General features: G+C 46.9%; 1 protein-coding gene and 1 long non-coding RNA gene across 3 annotated transcripts; both read left to right on the forward strand.

Moving 5' to 3' along the window:
* The first annotated feature begins 589 nt into the window (after window positions 1-589).
* On the forward strand, window positions 590-3,053 carry LOC136112598 (uncharacterized). Of its 2 annotated transcripts, none has more exons than XR_010652904.2 (3): window positions 590-1,077; window positions 1,793-1,911; window positions 2,960-3,053. It is a non-coding gene; the product is annotated as an uncharacterized lncRNA (long non-coding RNA). The 2 variants fall into 2 exon arrangements; XR_011735747.1 differs by lacking the exon at window positions 2,960-3,053 and adding an exon at window positions 2,542-2,627.
* A 1,247-nt stretch (window positions 3,054-4,300) lies between these two features.
* On the forward strand, window positions 4,301-10,562 carry LOC136112380 (E3 ubiquitin-protein ligase RBBP6-like). The gene is made up of 8 exons (XM_071799018.1): window positions 4,301-5,173; window positions 7,262-7,401; window positions 7,628-7,803; window positions 8,337-8,440; window positions 8,904-9,065; window positions 9,146-9,224; window positions 9,314-9,371; window positions 9,491-10,562. The coding sequence occupies exons 2-8, from the start codon at window positions 7,325-7,327 to the stop codon at window positions 10,287-10,289; spliced, it is 1,455 nt and encodes a 484-aa protein (XP_071655119.1). The 5' UTR covers window positions 4,301-5,173; window positions 7,262-7,324; the 3' UTR covers window positions 10,290-10,562.
* Window positions 10,563-12,907: the final 2,345 nt, after the last annotated feature.

Consider the following 12,907-nt stretch of genomic DNA (forward strand, 5'->3'; position numbering starts at 1 on the left):
TTTTGGGAAGAGGCCTGAGCACCGCTGTGTGTCACCCGGGCTGGCAGGACCAGTGATGACAACAAGGCGTCCCCTCCTGTTTCCAGAGGTTTGCTCAGCCGCCCTTGCCAGCCCATTCCAGCCTGACTAAGAAGGAACGCGAGCAGCTCTGGGGTAAGAAGGCGATGGAGATGAGGAACAGCAGTGGGGTCAGGTGAGTCTGGGGGCTCAGGGCTGGTGTCTGCATGGGTTCATTTTCTGTGCCAGCAGGAGCCCATTCCCCAGCCCCAAACACTCGCCGTTCACTGCTGCTGAGCAGTGCTGAAGGCAGCGCCCCGAGGGCTGGGATGGGGCTGCCAGGAGCCCCCACTTCACCGGGCTGGTTCCTTTCCGCTCCTTCAGGAGAGCGCCAGGTGTGGCCTCCTGAGCCGTGTGGGGACAGCCGTGTGCCACCGAGGGCCTGGCTCGGGGGTTTCCTCCCCTGAGCTGAGCGCAGCCATCGGCTGAGCTGCTGGTGGCTGTGCAAACAGGCACGTGGTTCATGGGGGCAGGATGGGGCCCCAAACCCATGGTGTCCTCAGGCCGTCCCCTCTGTTGTGTCACTTCAGGTGTCTGCCAGACATCCCAGGGGACTCCTCTGGGAAAAAGCAGCCCATGACTGGCCAAGCCAAGGGCAAATCTGAGCTCAAAGGCCAAGCACCAAGGCAGAGCCCAGCACAGGCTGTGAACCCTCAGAGGTGCAGAGCAGGACAAGGAGAAAAGAAAGTTCCTGTGGGAAGCAAATTGCCGCCAATGAGCTCTGAGGCCAGGCTGCCCGAGGAGCCCACCTACAAGGTCTGCATTCCACAGCCGCCAAGTCTGGAGACAGCACCATCACTGACATCAAGGCCTGAGATGTTCTGGCCAGTGCTGACAGAACCGCAGAACACCGTCTCGGCGGGGTACGGCTTGGAGCCCCCGCTTTGGTGCCACCCGTGTCCCCGGGGTCCATGTCTACACAGTGCCACCCACTGAAGGCCAGATCAGTGGTGCCCAGGATGGAGTGGCCTTGGCTGGAGGTCCGGAGCAGAAGCAGCACCACCTGAGGTGGCCCAAGAGGTACGTGATTCGAATCTGTGTCGTTCCTGAGTGCTGTTTCTTTGTAGAAATGCAAGGCTGCCCTGGGCCAGAGAGGGAACCGTTTCTTCTCATCTCGTTGCTCCTTTAGATCCCCAGGGGGAATTGAAAGGCTTTTTGGGTGGCTCTGGTACAGCTTGGGAGCAAAGCGCTGCTGCTGGAGAGGTGGCAGACAAGGGGTCAGTGGAGGGAGAGAACCAGCTGCCCGCCCCTGAAGCCATCGCGGGGCTCCGCGTGTGGGCAGAGAGCTCCCAAACACTGCAGGATTGTTTTAGAAGAGTTTCTCTTCTTTTGCAGAAACCCATCTCTCTGTGGGACACAAGGAGCTGGGGAAAGAGATGAGTAAACATGCGAAGGAAAAGTTGCAACAGTGTTGGGGGGTTACAAAGCTGAATTTCGCGTTGCTAGGGTGGATCTTTCTGCAGCAATTGCAGGAGATCCAAGGCTGCCAGGCTGGGAACTTCACATCTTGTTGAAGTGCTGGGAGTTGTAGTCCTGGGGCTGCCAGACCACCATGTTTCAGGCCCAGTTTCTGCTTCAGCAGATCCTTCCCCCTGCTCAGAGTCATTTTGAATCTTCAGACCGTGCCCAGAAATACTGAAATTGGTCTCCAGCTGGTGAGGGTTTTGCCCCTTTGAAGTCCTCTCAAGATGTTTTGCTAGAGTTTTGAGCTTGGCCTTTTCCTTGTGATGGACAGAGACACCGCAGGAAGGTGAAGAAAGGAAGAAACAAGAGAAACCAGCAGGGACAGGAGAAATTCCTTCATGGACGAATCCCACCAAACCTTCACCCTTCTGAATGGCTTCTGAACAGACGGTAGTGGCGCACTGAGCCAAAATGGTGCTTTTCCGGGAAACCTGCCTTCTGTCCCTTCGCCTTCCCTTCGCCTTCCTTTCCCTTCCCTTCCCTTCCCTTCCCTTCCCTTCCCTTCCCTTCCCTTCCCTTCCCTTCCCTTCCCTTCCCTTCCCTTCCCTTCCCTTCCCTTCCCTTCCCTTCCCTTCCCTTCCCTTCCCTTCCCTTCCCTTCCCTTCCCTTCCCTTCCCTTCCCTTCCCTTCCCTTCCCTTCCCTTCCCTTCCCTTCCCTTCCTCCATTTCAGTCCTGCAGCCCAGCTCTAGTTTTTCCTCTTCCCTCCCTTTGTCCTGCTCCCTTCGCTTTCTCCCTCTGTCCCCTATGCTTCTTCCCATCTTTTCTCTTTAAGTCTTTGCGCCAGTTTTGCCACAAATCTGGGGATGTTTTGCCCCTTTTTGGCCAGTTTTGAGAGGCCTGGGGGATGACAGGAGGGACATGAGCAGTGACAGGAGGGACAGCAGGCAGTGACAGGAGGGACAGCAGGCAGTGACAGGCTGACAGGTGACAGGCTGACAGTGACAGGCTGACAGCGACAGGCTGACAGGTGACAGGCTGACAGTGACAGGCTGACAGGTGACAGGCTCCCCCTCCCGTAGGGGGCGCTCGGCTGCCACACCCAGCTGACACAGAACCTTTGTCACAATGCCCGTCACCGCGGTGCGGATGCAGTGACGCTCCAGCTGACAGGGACCACTGCACGAGTTGGTTGCAGCTCAGCGACTTCTCACCAGCTGAAGGAGTCGACTCTGCAAATCGCTGCCACTGCAGTGGGAACAATGTCATCAGGTGGGTGCTCTGGTGTAACGCACTGGAAACAGAGCAGAAATGGTGAAATATTCCCATGTTATGCATGGCCCCTGTGCCAAACCACCATGGCTCAGCCTGACTAGATCTGCAGAAGTGTGATGTTACATCTCCAATTTTTTTTTTGTATCTCTAAAGGGGTTCTCATATTCATACATAATCATGAATTGGCTAATTTATTTTTCTTCCCTGTATTGATGTTGTTTTCAGAACACACAGATAACAACGCCCCGGTCTCTAAGAAGCCATCGGCAATCGTTGGAAGAATCGCAGATGAGGCAGCTAAAGCTCCCAGCAAAACACACATTTTGTAAGTGTTCCTAGGGCTTTGTATTCTTTGTGAGGCGTTTCAGTGTGGTTTAACCTTTTTGGTGGATGTGAGTTTACAGAGGCATTCAGATTGCATCTTGCTTATTAAAGCGGCTGTTAATTTTTGTTGTGATGGGGTAGATTTGAATGGATCTGCCCCAAAGTAGAATTTTCAGCCTATGTTTTTATGCCTCTGTTTTCAGGCCCACATTTTTCAGTCTAAAAGTTTAGGCCTACTTTTTCTGGCTTACGTTTTATAAGCCTGCATTTTTAGGCCTGATTTTTCAGACCTACATTTTTAGGACCTGAGGTTCGAGCTCCGACAGCCGTGACTCTTCAGACAGTTGAACCGGGTTTGTTCTTCGGGTTGGTTGTTCTGAGACCCAAGTTGTGGATCCCATCTCCTGGACGTGGAGAGATTCCTTGGTTTATGGGTTTGCTTGTATAGTAAAGACATTGTAGCGTAAACTTGGAATTTGCTCCCATCTGGGCAGAGTCTCATTCCCAGTGTTTGACTGTTTCTTCCGTTTGGGTGAGGGGCGGATAGAGCAGGCGTTCGTAGGCCCCACATCTGAGTGTTTTGCACACTAATGATAAAGATCAAATAAATATGAAAGAACGAAACGACAGATCAATGAGTGTGTGGAATCTCAGCAAGGGTCAAGTGTCATAAATATTTCCTAAAATATTGCAGTGCTTTCAAGGTTACTTTAAAGCACTGAAAGCAGTTTCTGGTAATTAAGACCTTTTTTTTTTCTTTTTCCTTTTGTCTGTTGCAGGGCCCCGAAATAACACAAAATCCTCGTAACTGCTTTCAAATGACATTTCTACTGCTATTTTTAGGCAATATAGCATGTATTTTATGACATATTTAGTATTTTGGTGCTCACCTGATCACAGTGCTTGGGCCTCCACACAGGAACACTCTTCTGAAGGGATGTTTGCTGGGTATTTGCCAGATGACTGTGTAGAGTGATTTTCATGAAGTAGGAATGTAATGCTGGTTTGTTTTCAGTTACACTGAATGCACCAAGACAGAAGAGTTTATGTAGAAGAATAAATTTCCACATTCCTTAGGTGATCAAAACAAAAAGTTTTATGTTCAGGTTTTAGAATCTGGATTCACTGCTTTTTGTTGGGTCCGGATGCTTTATTTAAGTTCTGATCACCTTTATTTCTCCTTCTAGAAGTCCAAAGGAGCCGGTGAGCGGAACAGCAAAAGCCGTATGTAAAAACATTATCTCACCCTTTTTCCTGCACACCATGCTGAATTGTAACCAACGCAGCCTTGTATGAGTTTTCCAAGCATTAACAGAATGTATTTTCCAGTAAACGTTGTAAATATCGGCCTCAGCAAGGTAGAAAGTGAGTGACGCCGTTGTTGTGAGGACACTGCTGTGCAGCTCCGTGCTTCCTTGGCGTGTCCTTAAATACTTGGGCATTTGTTCCTAAAACCGTGTGATTGCAGTGATTTTGTTGGGCCCCTCTGAGTACAAAAATGGCTTTGATGGATCGCCGTGAATTTCAATATCGTTGCTACACAGCTATGAATTCACCTTTGGGAAGGGGGCGGTGTTTTTCTTCAGGTTTGCAAACACTGTCATTCTGCTGCTAAAATATTATATAAATGAGAAACACACGGATACACTGGACTGGTAAATGGTCTGGACCTGGATTTGTTGCTTTTCTTGAATACTATGTGTCTCTGACGGGTTTTTGATATTTTGTCTTTATTTTAACGTACATTGCATATATTGTATTCCAACTAATTCAGGTGGGTTTTTGTTTCTTGAAAACAGTTGTTTTTCTCTATTTTTCACTAGCATGTGTATCAACACAAGCTCCGTGTTCATAAATACAGTTTATTTGGCTTTTTTCCATGTTTCTGTATGCATTTCAAAGCAGAACTCGGTGCGGCAGGAATAAATCGCTGTGAGGTTCGCCCATGACCGTGGAACAGTACGGCGACAACATTTGAAGTTGTGACAGTGCTTTTGTGCTGCTGTCCCGCGGTTGCTGCGCTCTGTCTGGAATGTACCATTGAATACCTGTTTCATTTTTTGTGAACAGATCGATGACTCTCCTGCACCTCTTTCTCTGGCACAGCTTATTAAGGTATTGCAATAGAATATAAGGTATATGTTCTTGTCAAATACTTTAGAAAAAAGTGTTTTCTTCCTATTTTTAAATCTATACGGTGGCCTATAGCTGTACAAGTCTTGTAATGTGAACAATACTTTAATATTTGATAATTTAAAGTCTCTATTTTGCCTTGAAAATGTGTGTGTATTTTGATACTGTCCTGGGATGTCTCAGCCCCAACGTCCCATTCCAGAATCGCTCATCTTCAAGATGCAAAGAGGCAGCACTTCAGAAGCTGTTTGTACTGTTTTTCATATGTTTTATTACTTCTGCACCGGAAGCTGACACAATTTTCTGGAATAATTCAATTATGGACATTTCAGGGGGGTTTGCAACAGCCAGAACAGAAGCGTTTCTGTAACGTGGACGATTGCACAGTGATGTCTGAATTTCAAGGCTGGAGTTCATTCCCGAGAACTCTTCCCACTGGGAACTTCTTCCCTCTCTCGCTGCAGAAATTAAATTGTGTACATTCAGGAGAGAAATCAGATTGGAAGGCAGCCACCAAACGAAATCTAAACCTAGATACTAAATGTGTCCTTGGTTCTGCAATCTCGTGTGGAATTTTATGCTAAAATGGGAAAAACTGTCCAAGTGTGTGTCACACATTTCAGCTTTTGAAGAAATTGAAGTGTTTCAGAAAAATGCAGGACAATAACGTAAAGCTGAGTGCGGACTGGCTCAGGATGGAGGCAACGTGCTGTTAAAAGTTTTCTTCTTTATTGTCCTGATGAATTAAATGCCGTATGTGAGTTACAGTCTATTCCTAGTCAGGTTTTGTGGGGTTTGGATGGTTTTGTAACTGTTGGGGTTCAAGTTAGTCAAGCATCTGTCAAGTTTTCTGTAAATGTTACTGGAAATTATTTGATAGTTGTTGATCTGGATTACATCATTGAGGAAAATAATGTGTATATGAAAGAACCGTTTAATAAAAAGTTGAACGTAGATGGTTGATTTGTGGATGAAAGCGTGTAAATGCATACAAAACAAAACCAGGAGTGGTTGATCTGAACAATTAATGCTTGAAGGTCCAAATAATTTCCGTTTTCTCAATTAAATGGACAGTGGAGATCTTCTCCTTCAAATTATGTAGAGCTTAAAAAGACTGGATAATACAGATTGTTCTACACGTAGCTTGGAAGAAAATGGGATTAGTTACAGAGGTACAAGCAGAGCGGAAAGACTCGAGTTCCAAACACGTAACGTGTGTGTCACCCCGTTAATTCCCCGTTGAACAGACGGCCAACCTGGCTGAAGCCAACGCTTCTGAAGAAGACAAAATAAAAGCCATGATGATCCAGTCCTGCTGGCAATACAATCCAGCCACGTGAGTGCTGCTCATGTCAGATCTCCCTCCTCTCTGAAGACGATGGAAAACTTGTTGAGGCATTTGCTTTAACAACGGTGACACTTCTTTCTTTTTTTTTCCCCAAAAAACTTGTAGTTACATGAAGACACCTCCACCATCGTACACTTGTTTCCGCTGCGGAAAACCCGGCCACTATATAAAGAACTGCCCGACAAAAGGGGTGAGACTGGGGGGAACTTATGGGGGCGCTTTTTAAAAATCTTTTAGCTTCCAATTTCAATATTATCGTATTCCATTTTAATATCATATGAAGCATTGTTTCTCTTGGGGTGAAATGCAGAGGTTGTCCAGCAATGTTGCAAAGCCCTTCAAACACAAGGCAACCTGGAATTCTAATGTAATGTGTTCTTTTTCTAGGGAGTAGACAATAAATATGGCTGTAGAGCATCCTCTGTGATCCTTCATGCCTGTTTATCCACTTCAGTATTACTGGAAAATTCTCTGTTTTGAACTCTTTTAATGACATTTTGCAGTTTTCAGGATTCCGTACAAACCCGAGATGTTTCTGCTGACCCCTCCTGTTGGATATTTGTGTGTTTCCGTTACACAAGTCTTTTGTTGAATATTCACGCAGCCCTTATGCTTGGCAAAAGGAGAGGATTGAAAGCTTTCGCTAGTTAAAATCATCACTGAAATGTCATTTGAAGTGTGGGTCTCCAGATGAGAGATGTCTGCATTTCTGTTCCTAACAGGACAAAGCTTTTGAGCCTGTTCCCAGGATTAAAAAGAGCACAGGAATTCCCAGGAGTTTCCTGATGGAGGTTGAAGATCCCAGCACAAGGGGCGCGCTGCTGACAAACACCGGAAAATACGCAATACCGATTATTAACGCGTAAGTACGGGATTAATTGGACTGACCCGAAAGGCAACGAGAGAAACCCCGCGTCAGTGTGTGAGCGGCAACGGCAGCGAGTTGGCAGCACCTGTGGTGATGGGGGAAGAAGCGTTGTCACTGTCTCTGAAAATTCCATCTCTTATCTCCCTTTGGTGAAACCCAAAGCTTGGAGAAGCTTTCCTTTGCCCAACTTCAACTCTTTTATTTTCCACCCCCCTTCCAGGGAAGCTTATGCGAGAAGGAAGAAGGAGAAACCTCCATTTTTACCAGCGGAACCGCCCTCCTCCTCCTCCTCAAACCACGACCCTGTTCCCGAGGAGCTGTTGTGTCTCATTTGTAAAAACATAACGACCGATGCCGTCGTTATTCCCTGCTGTGGAAACAGTTATTGCGATGAATGTAAGTGTTTGTTAATGCCAGGCATCACACCTGCTCTTCTGAAAGTAGAAACAGAAGAAAGAAATATCATTGAAAATATCAGAAAAGAAATATAATAAATAAATATAAATTAGTCCGCATTCTTCTCCCTGAGAGGGTTGGTTCAGGCCTCCAGAACTCAAACCTACGTACTCATGGTTTTTGGGATGTGTTTTATTCGTTAACCTGGAGGTTGGTGACTTCTCACTGGATGAGAAGGTGGAAAAAAGACCAGTGAACACATCCAGACACAGCCTCGTCTAATGAGACCAATTAGCACACCAGGACACAGCCCCGTCCACATCTTCAAATGCTGCAAGAGCGGAATATCAAAACTCTATAGCTATTTGTTACACACGAGAAACTTTTTACACTATTGAACATTTAGAGCTTCATGCTCTTAATTCCAGACCATATTTCTCCATTAATCATCTAAGTGTTTTTATAATTGATTAGAACCCACAAAACGTCCTTAGCTTGGCCAAAAATACTTGGATGGCTCTAATTCTTCACAGGTATCAGGACAGCGTTACTGGAATCTGAGGAACATAAATGCCCAACCTGTCACCGGACGGATGTTTCTCCGGATGCTTTATTTGCCAACAAGTTCCTACGCCAGGTAACGCGGTGACTTTTACATGAGCTGATTGCAAGAAAAGGCTGTGTGTAAAACATATGGATTTACGTCTCCTTAAGCAAGGCTGAATTGCCTAAGGCTGAATTTCCTGTTCAAACCCGTTATCTGCTGTTCCACAAGGTCACAACTCTAAATTTAGAGACAATTTGTCCCATTCAGGTCACAGTTTTGTTTAGCGTGGTCGCCTCACATTCAAATTCAGCGTTACCACTGAAGGAGTTTAAATACCAAAGTATTAAATAAAGGATTAAATACCAATCCTTAACATCCATGTTTAATGTGACAGGCTCCTATCTCTGTATGTTGATTTATTTTAGGTTTGATGGCATTTGCAGGCATGCACAAGTAATTTGACTCCGCAGAGGCTTTTGTGTGGAGATCTGCTGAAGTTTCTGGAATATATTCTGTGACGTCACCTTTCTGTAAATGGTTTTTCTGCCTCTAGGCTGTGAACAACTTCAGAAATGGAACTGTCTACACAGAAAGGGTCCGTAAGCAGCTCTGGCAGCAGCCGCCACCGCTGGTGACACCTCCTGCTGCTCTGGTGACAAACGCGGAACTTTCCAGCTCTTCCTCTCTGCCCATCAGCAGTTTGTCAGCAGAGAAGGTGAGGTTTACTGCAATATACACCATGAGTTTTGGGTTTCAGCAGGGCTTCTTTTCCATGCGTTTGCCTTTATTCCCCAGGACTGCCAGGTTCCTGCTCCAAGACAAGCGGCTTTACCACATCTCCTGGGCCCCCAAGGACAATCAGGCCCCACAACCGGTAACTATAACCTTAGAATTTCCTTAAAAACCTTCTCTCCAGATAAACTGAATGGGATTTTTTTCTTTCTCCTCTCCCCACTCCAAAAGGTCCGTCAATGAGAGCCAGGGCAATGTGCTCAGCAGGTGACAAAGCAGCCTGGGAACTGTGAGTATCGTACAGAAATGTTGAAAAAAACCAACCTAACCAAATCTGAGAGGAAAAAACTGGGGAGAGTGGCTGCTTTGAAATAGTGTCATTATTTTTCTGTGTTGTGCTTTTTTAAGGTCCAAGTCTCGCTGTAGTGCTTTGTCTTACCCTGGAAGTTCGTACACCCACTGCAAGTCACGATCAGGCTCCTCCTGCACTCGCTCCGACTCTCGATCACGGAGCCGTTCCCGTTCCCGCTCCCACTCGCCATTGCCGCCGTCTCCAAGAAGAGGCAAAGGGAAGAGTCTCACCTATCGCTCCAGGTCAAGGTGGCGTGGTGATCACCGCTCAGGGTCAAGGTCTCCAGTATTCAGAGGCCAGTCTCGCACTCAAAGGACCACACCTCAAGGGCAAGGAGAAAGGGAGTATTTTAACAGACACACAGCGGTTCCACTATATGGTATGAAAGCTGCCTATGGCAGATCGGTTGAATTTCAGGATCCATTTGAAAAGGAAAGATACAGAGAATGGGAGAGGAACTATGGAGAATGGTCTGGAAAGCCTGACAAGGGCTGTGCTGCTGGTGCTCAGCCTGCACTTCCACCGAACAGAGGGAACTTTTTTCCAGAGAGGTTTGATCCACCTGAGACCAGACGAGAGATTTTGCCTTACGCTTGGGGACGTAGGGAGGATTACCCTGGTGGGCACAGCCATGAAAATCATTGTATAGCTGGAGATGACCCTGAAAAGCCTTCTGGAAGAGAGCACCATGGCACGGAAAATCCAACAAACTCAAAAGAGGTGAAAAACCCACTTGGAGATGACAGAGCAAATAAACAGAGATTCCAAGGGAAGAGAAGAAGAGAGGATGAGAATGAAGGTTTTCCCAATGCTGAGCTCTTTGAAGATGCAAAAAAACCCAAGAGAGCCAGGTAGAGCAGAAGATGTTCAAACGAAAACTGGGAAGTCAGAAGCTTTGATTCTGTATTATTGTAGTGGTTTGGTTGTAGTCCATCACTATTTGGTAATTCTGAGTTGGGGATTTGCTCTGATTAGATAGTACTTTGACAGTGGTGTTTAATTCAAGTTTGACTGAGTTTACAATGGCTTTAATCTTATTAATACAAGTCACTTTTTTTTTCTTCTTGACAGTTAATGGAGATATTAAGACATTTTTTCAAACAATAAACTACTTATGATAGAAAGAAACCTCGTTTGGTATGTTTGTAATCAGATGTGTTGTATATTGAAAGCCACGTCAGGTCATTGAAAATTAACAATACAGCAGACACTTCCCTTTGACAGTTGTTTTCTTTCTCATCTTGTCTGCATCAAAAAGCACAAGAAATTAAATTAAAAAAAAAAAAAACAATCTGGGAAGGTAAAAATAAAGAGAGGCAATAGTTGTTAAAGATACAAATGTTTTAAAATATGCAACAGCCAAGTAACAGGAACATCCCATATTGGTGTGTTTGACTAAGAAATAGCGGAAGGTGGCTGACAAATTCAGCAAAACCATACCCTCTCCATGTTTTAAGAACTCCCAGTCTTTGAAATGAGACCTGAGAGTCCTCTACGTATTTTCCCCGCTCCAGCTCCCAAGTAAATTGTTGATCACTTCATCCTCATGTTGTTGCCATCCAGCTGTGAAGAATGAAGGACTGAGAGTGAACAGTGAATGAGTAGATTTTTGGGAGGGGGTGGAGGGCGGGTGTTGGAGGGAAGAGCTCTTTCTCCTTCTGCAGCAGGCTTAGTGGACGCTGGCATGAGATATCATGCCATTGACTTCTTTACAGGTGGTTATTCAAGCAAACATAAAACCCAGCCTAAGAGTGGAGCACATGATGGAGATGCGGGCCTTTTGGCGTGCTGACACCACCGCCGCAAAAACGACTGTTTGAGAGAAACACATCTAGAGCTCAGCGGTTTTCCTGAGCTGGATTCAGTTCTTGCTAAGCCTGCTTTTAAGGCTGCAGTGTCGGAGGATGCGATCAAAGCAAAACCAGCCCAGGTGCTCTCAGGAACAGCAGGCGCGTGCATTGCAGAGCGTCTCCGCCCCATGCTGAACAAGGATGGGGTAAGACAGGCGCCCCTCTGGGAAATGCACTCAAAGCCTGGTGAAAATGCTGAGTTCAAGGCCCCACTGAATCGGCTGCTGGTCTCTCTGTCGTGGGGGAGTAATTTAGGGTTCAGTTTACTGCAGAACAATGTTTAGATTTCTATGAGAGAAGTGTGACCTAAAAGAGTTCAGTGGTGGGATCACTGTATTATTCACTGCATGGGGGAAATATGCCAAGGCAAATGTTGCTCACAGTATGGAGCCTTGAGGGAAACCACTCGTTCCTGGTTTTCACCGAGACACTGACCATTCCTCTTTGGACACAGCCATCCAGCCAGTTCCTTATCCATCTGTCCAGCACATCAATATCTCACCAATTTATAGGTGGGGGACCCTATCAAAGGTCTTACAGACAGTCAGATGACATTTGTAGGTCTGCCCTTGTTTGCTGATGCAGTCACAGCATCACAGGAAGCCACCAGAACAGTCAGGCATGATTTCCCCTTGGTGAAGCCTTGTGAGCTGTCTCCAATCACCTCCCTGTCTTCCTCACGTTTCTACAGATCTTCCATGAAGATCTGCTCCACGATCTTACCAGGCCCAGAAGTGAGGCCAACAGGCTTGTAGTTCCCAGGGTTCACCTTTTTACCCCTTTTTAAAAACAGGCATAATATTCCCCTTTTCTATTCACTGGGGACTTTGTGTGATCCAGGAACCCCTCGATGATAACGCCATCAATGGGATGAGTAAAGGACAGAGGACAGAAGAACAAGCGGAGTTCAGGAGCACAGACACACTACTGCAGACCCTGTGGGACGTGCCTCACATTCATGCTCTGCCTGCACATACCTGAGAGCACCTGGGCTGGTTTTGCTTTGATCGCATCCTCTGACACTGCAGCCTTAAAACCAGGCTTAGCAAGAACTGAATCCAGCTCAGGAAAACCGCTGAGCTCTAGATGTGTTTCTCAGCACAATGGTGACAACCAGCCACAGGCCCACAGAAACCGTGTCTGTCCGAGATGTCCTGTCTGTCCTGTCTGTCCCACACCTGCTCTGAGTGGGGATGGCTTTCCTGTAGGTCCTGTGCTGTCCCTGCCACACAAACGCAGTTGTGCTGGAGAGCCCTGTCACATCTCAAGTAGCACCACAGGCCTGGATTTGGCCATGACATTGAGCAGCTGCCCTGAATGAGGTTGGGTAATGGAGGGATGTACCTGAGACAAATTGCCATTCTTCTCAGTGGAAGCCTGGTGAATACAGCTGATGGAGAAGAGGAGGAGAGAGGCTGAGCCATGGCATCCGTCAGGCTGGCCCCCAGCACTACTGGTGCAGCTCCCCAGACCCAGAGCCGGCGGGGAGATGCCGGCATCCAGGTGCGAGGCTGCAGGGTGCGCACTGCTCTGACACCAGGGCTGGACGGCAGCAGCGAGCATGGCTGTGGGAGCTGGGCCAGCGAGAGGAATCCTCTGCTTAGTGCCCAGCTCCGGGAGGAG

This window comes from Patagioenas fasciata, chromosome 25 (assembly GCF_037038585.1).
Source record: "Patagioenas fasciata isolate bPatFas1 chromosome 25, bPatFas1.hap1, whole genome shotgun sequence".
NCBI lineage: Eukaryota > Metazoa > Chordata > Aves > Columbiformes > Columbidae > Patagioenas > Patagioenas fasciata.

Excerpts from the sequence above, each read along its gene's own strand:
- LOC136112380 (XM_071799018.1), top strand. The coding sequence starts at position 7,325 with ATGGAGGTTGAAGATCCCAGCACAAGGGGCGCGCTGCTGACAAACACC. Across the intron at positions 7,804-8,336 it reads AAACAGTTATTGCGATGAAT|GTATCAGGACAGCGTTACTG; the intron begins GTAAGTGTTTGT and ends AATTCTTCACAG. Across the intron at positions 9,225-9,313 it reads ACAATCAGGCCCCACAACCG|GTCCGTCAATGAGAGCCAGG; the intron begins GTAACTATAACC and ends CCACTCCAAAAG.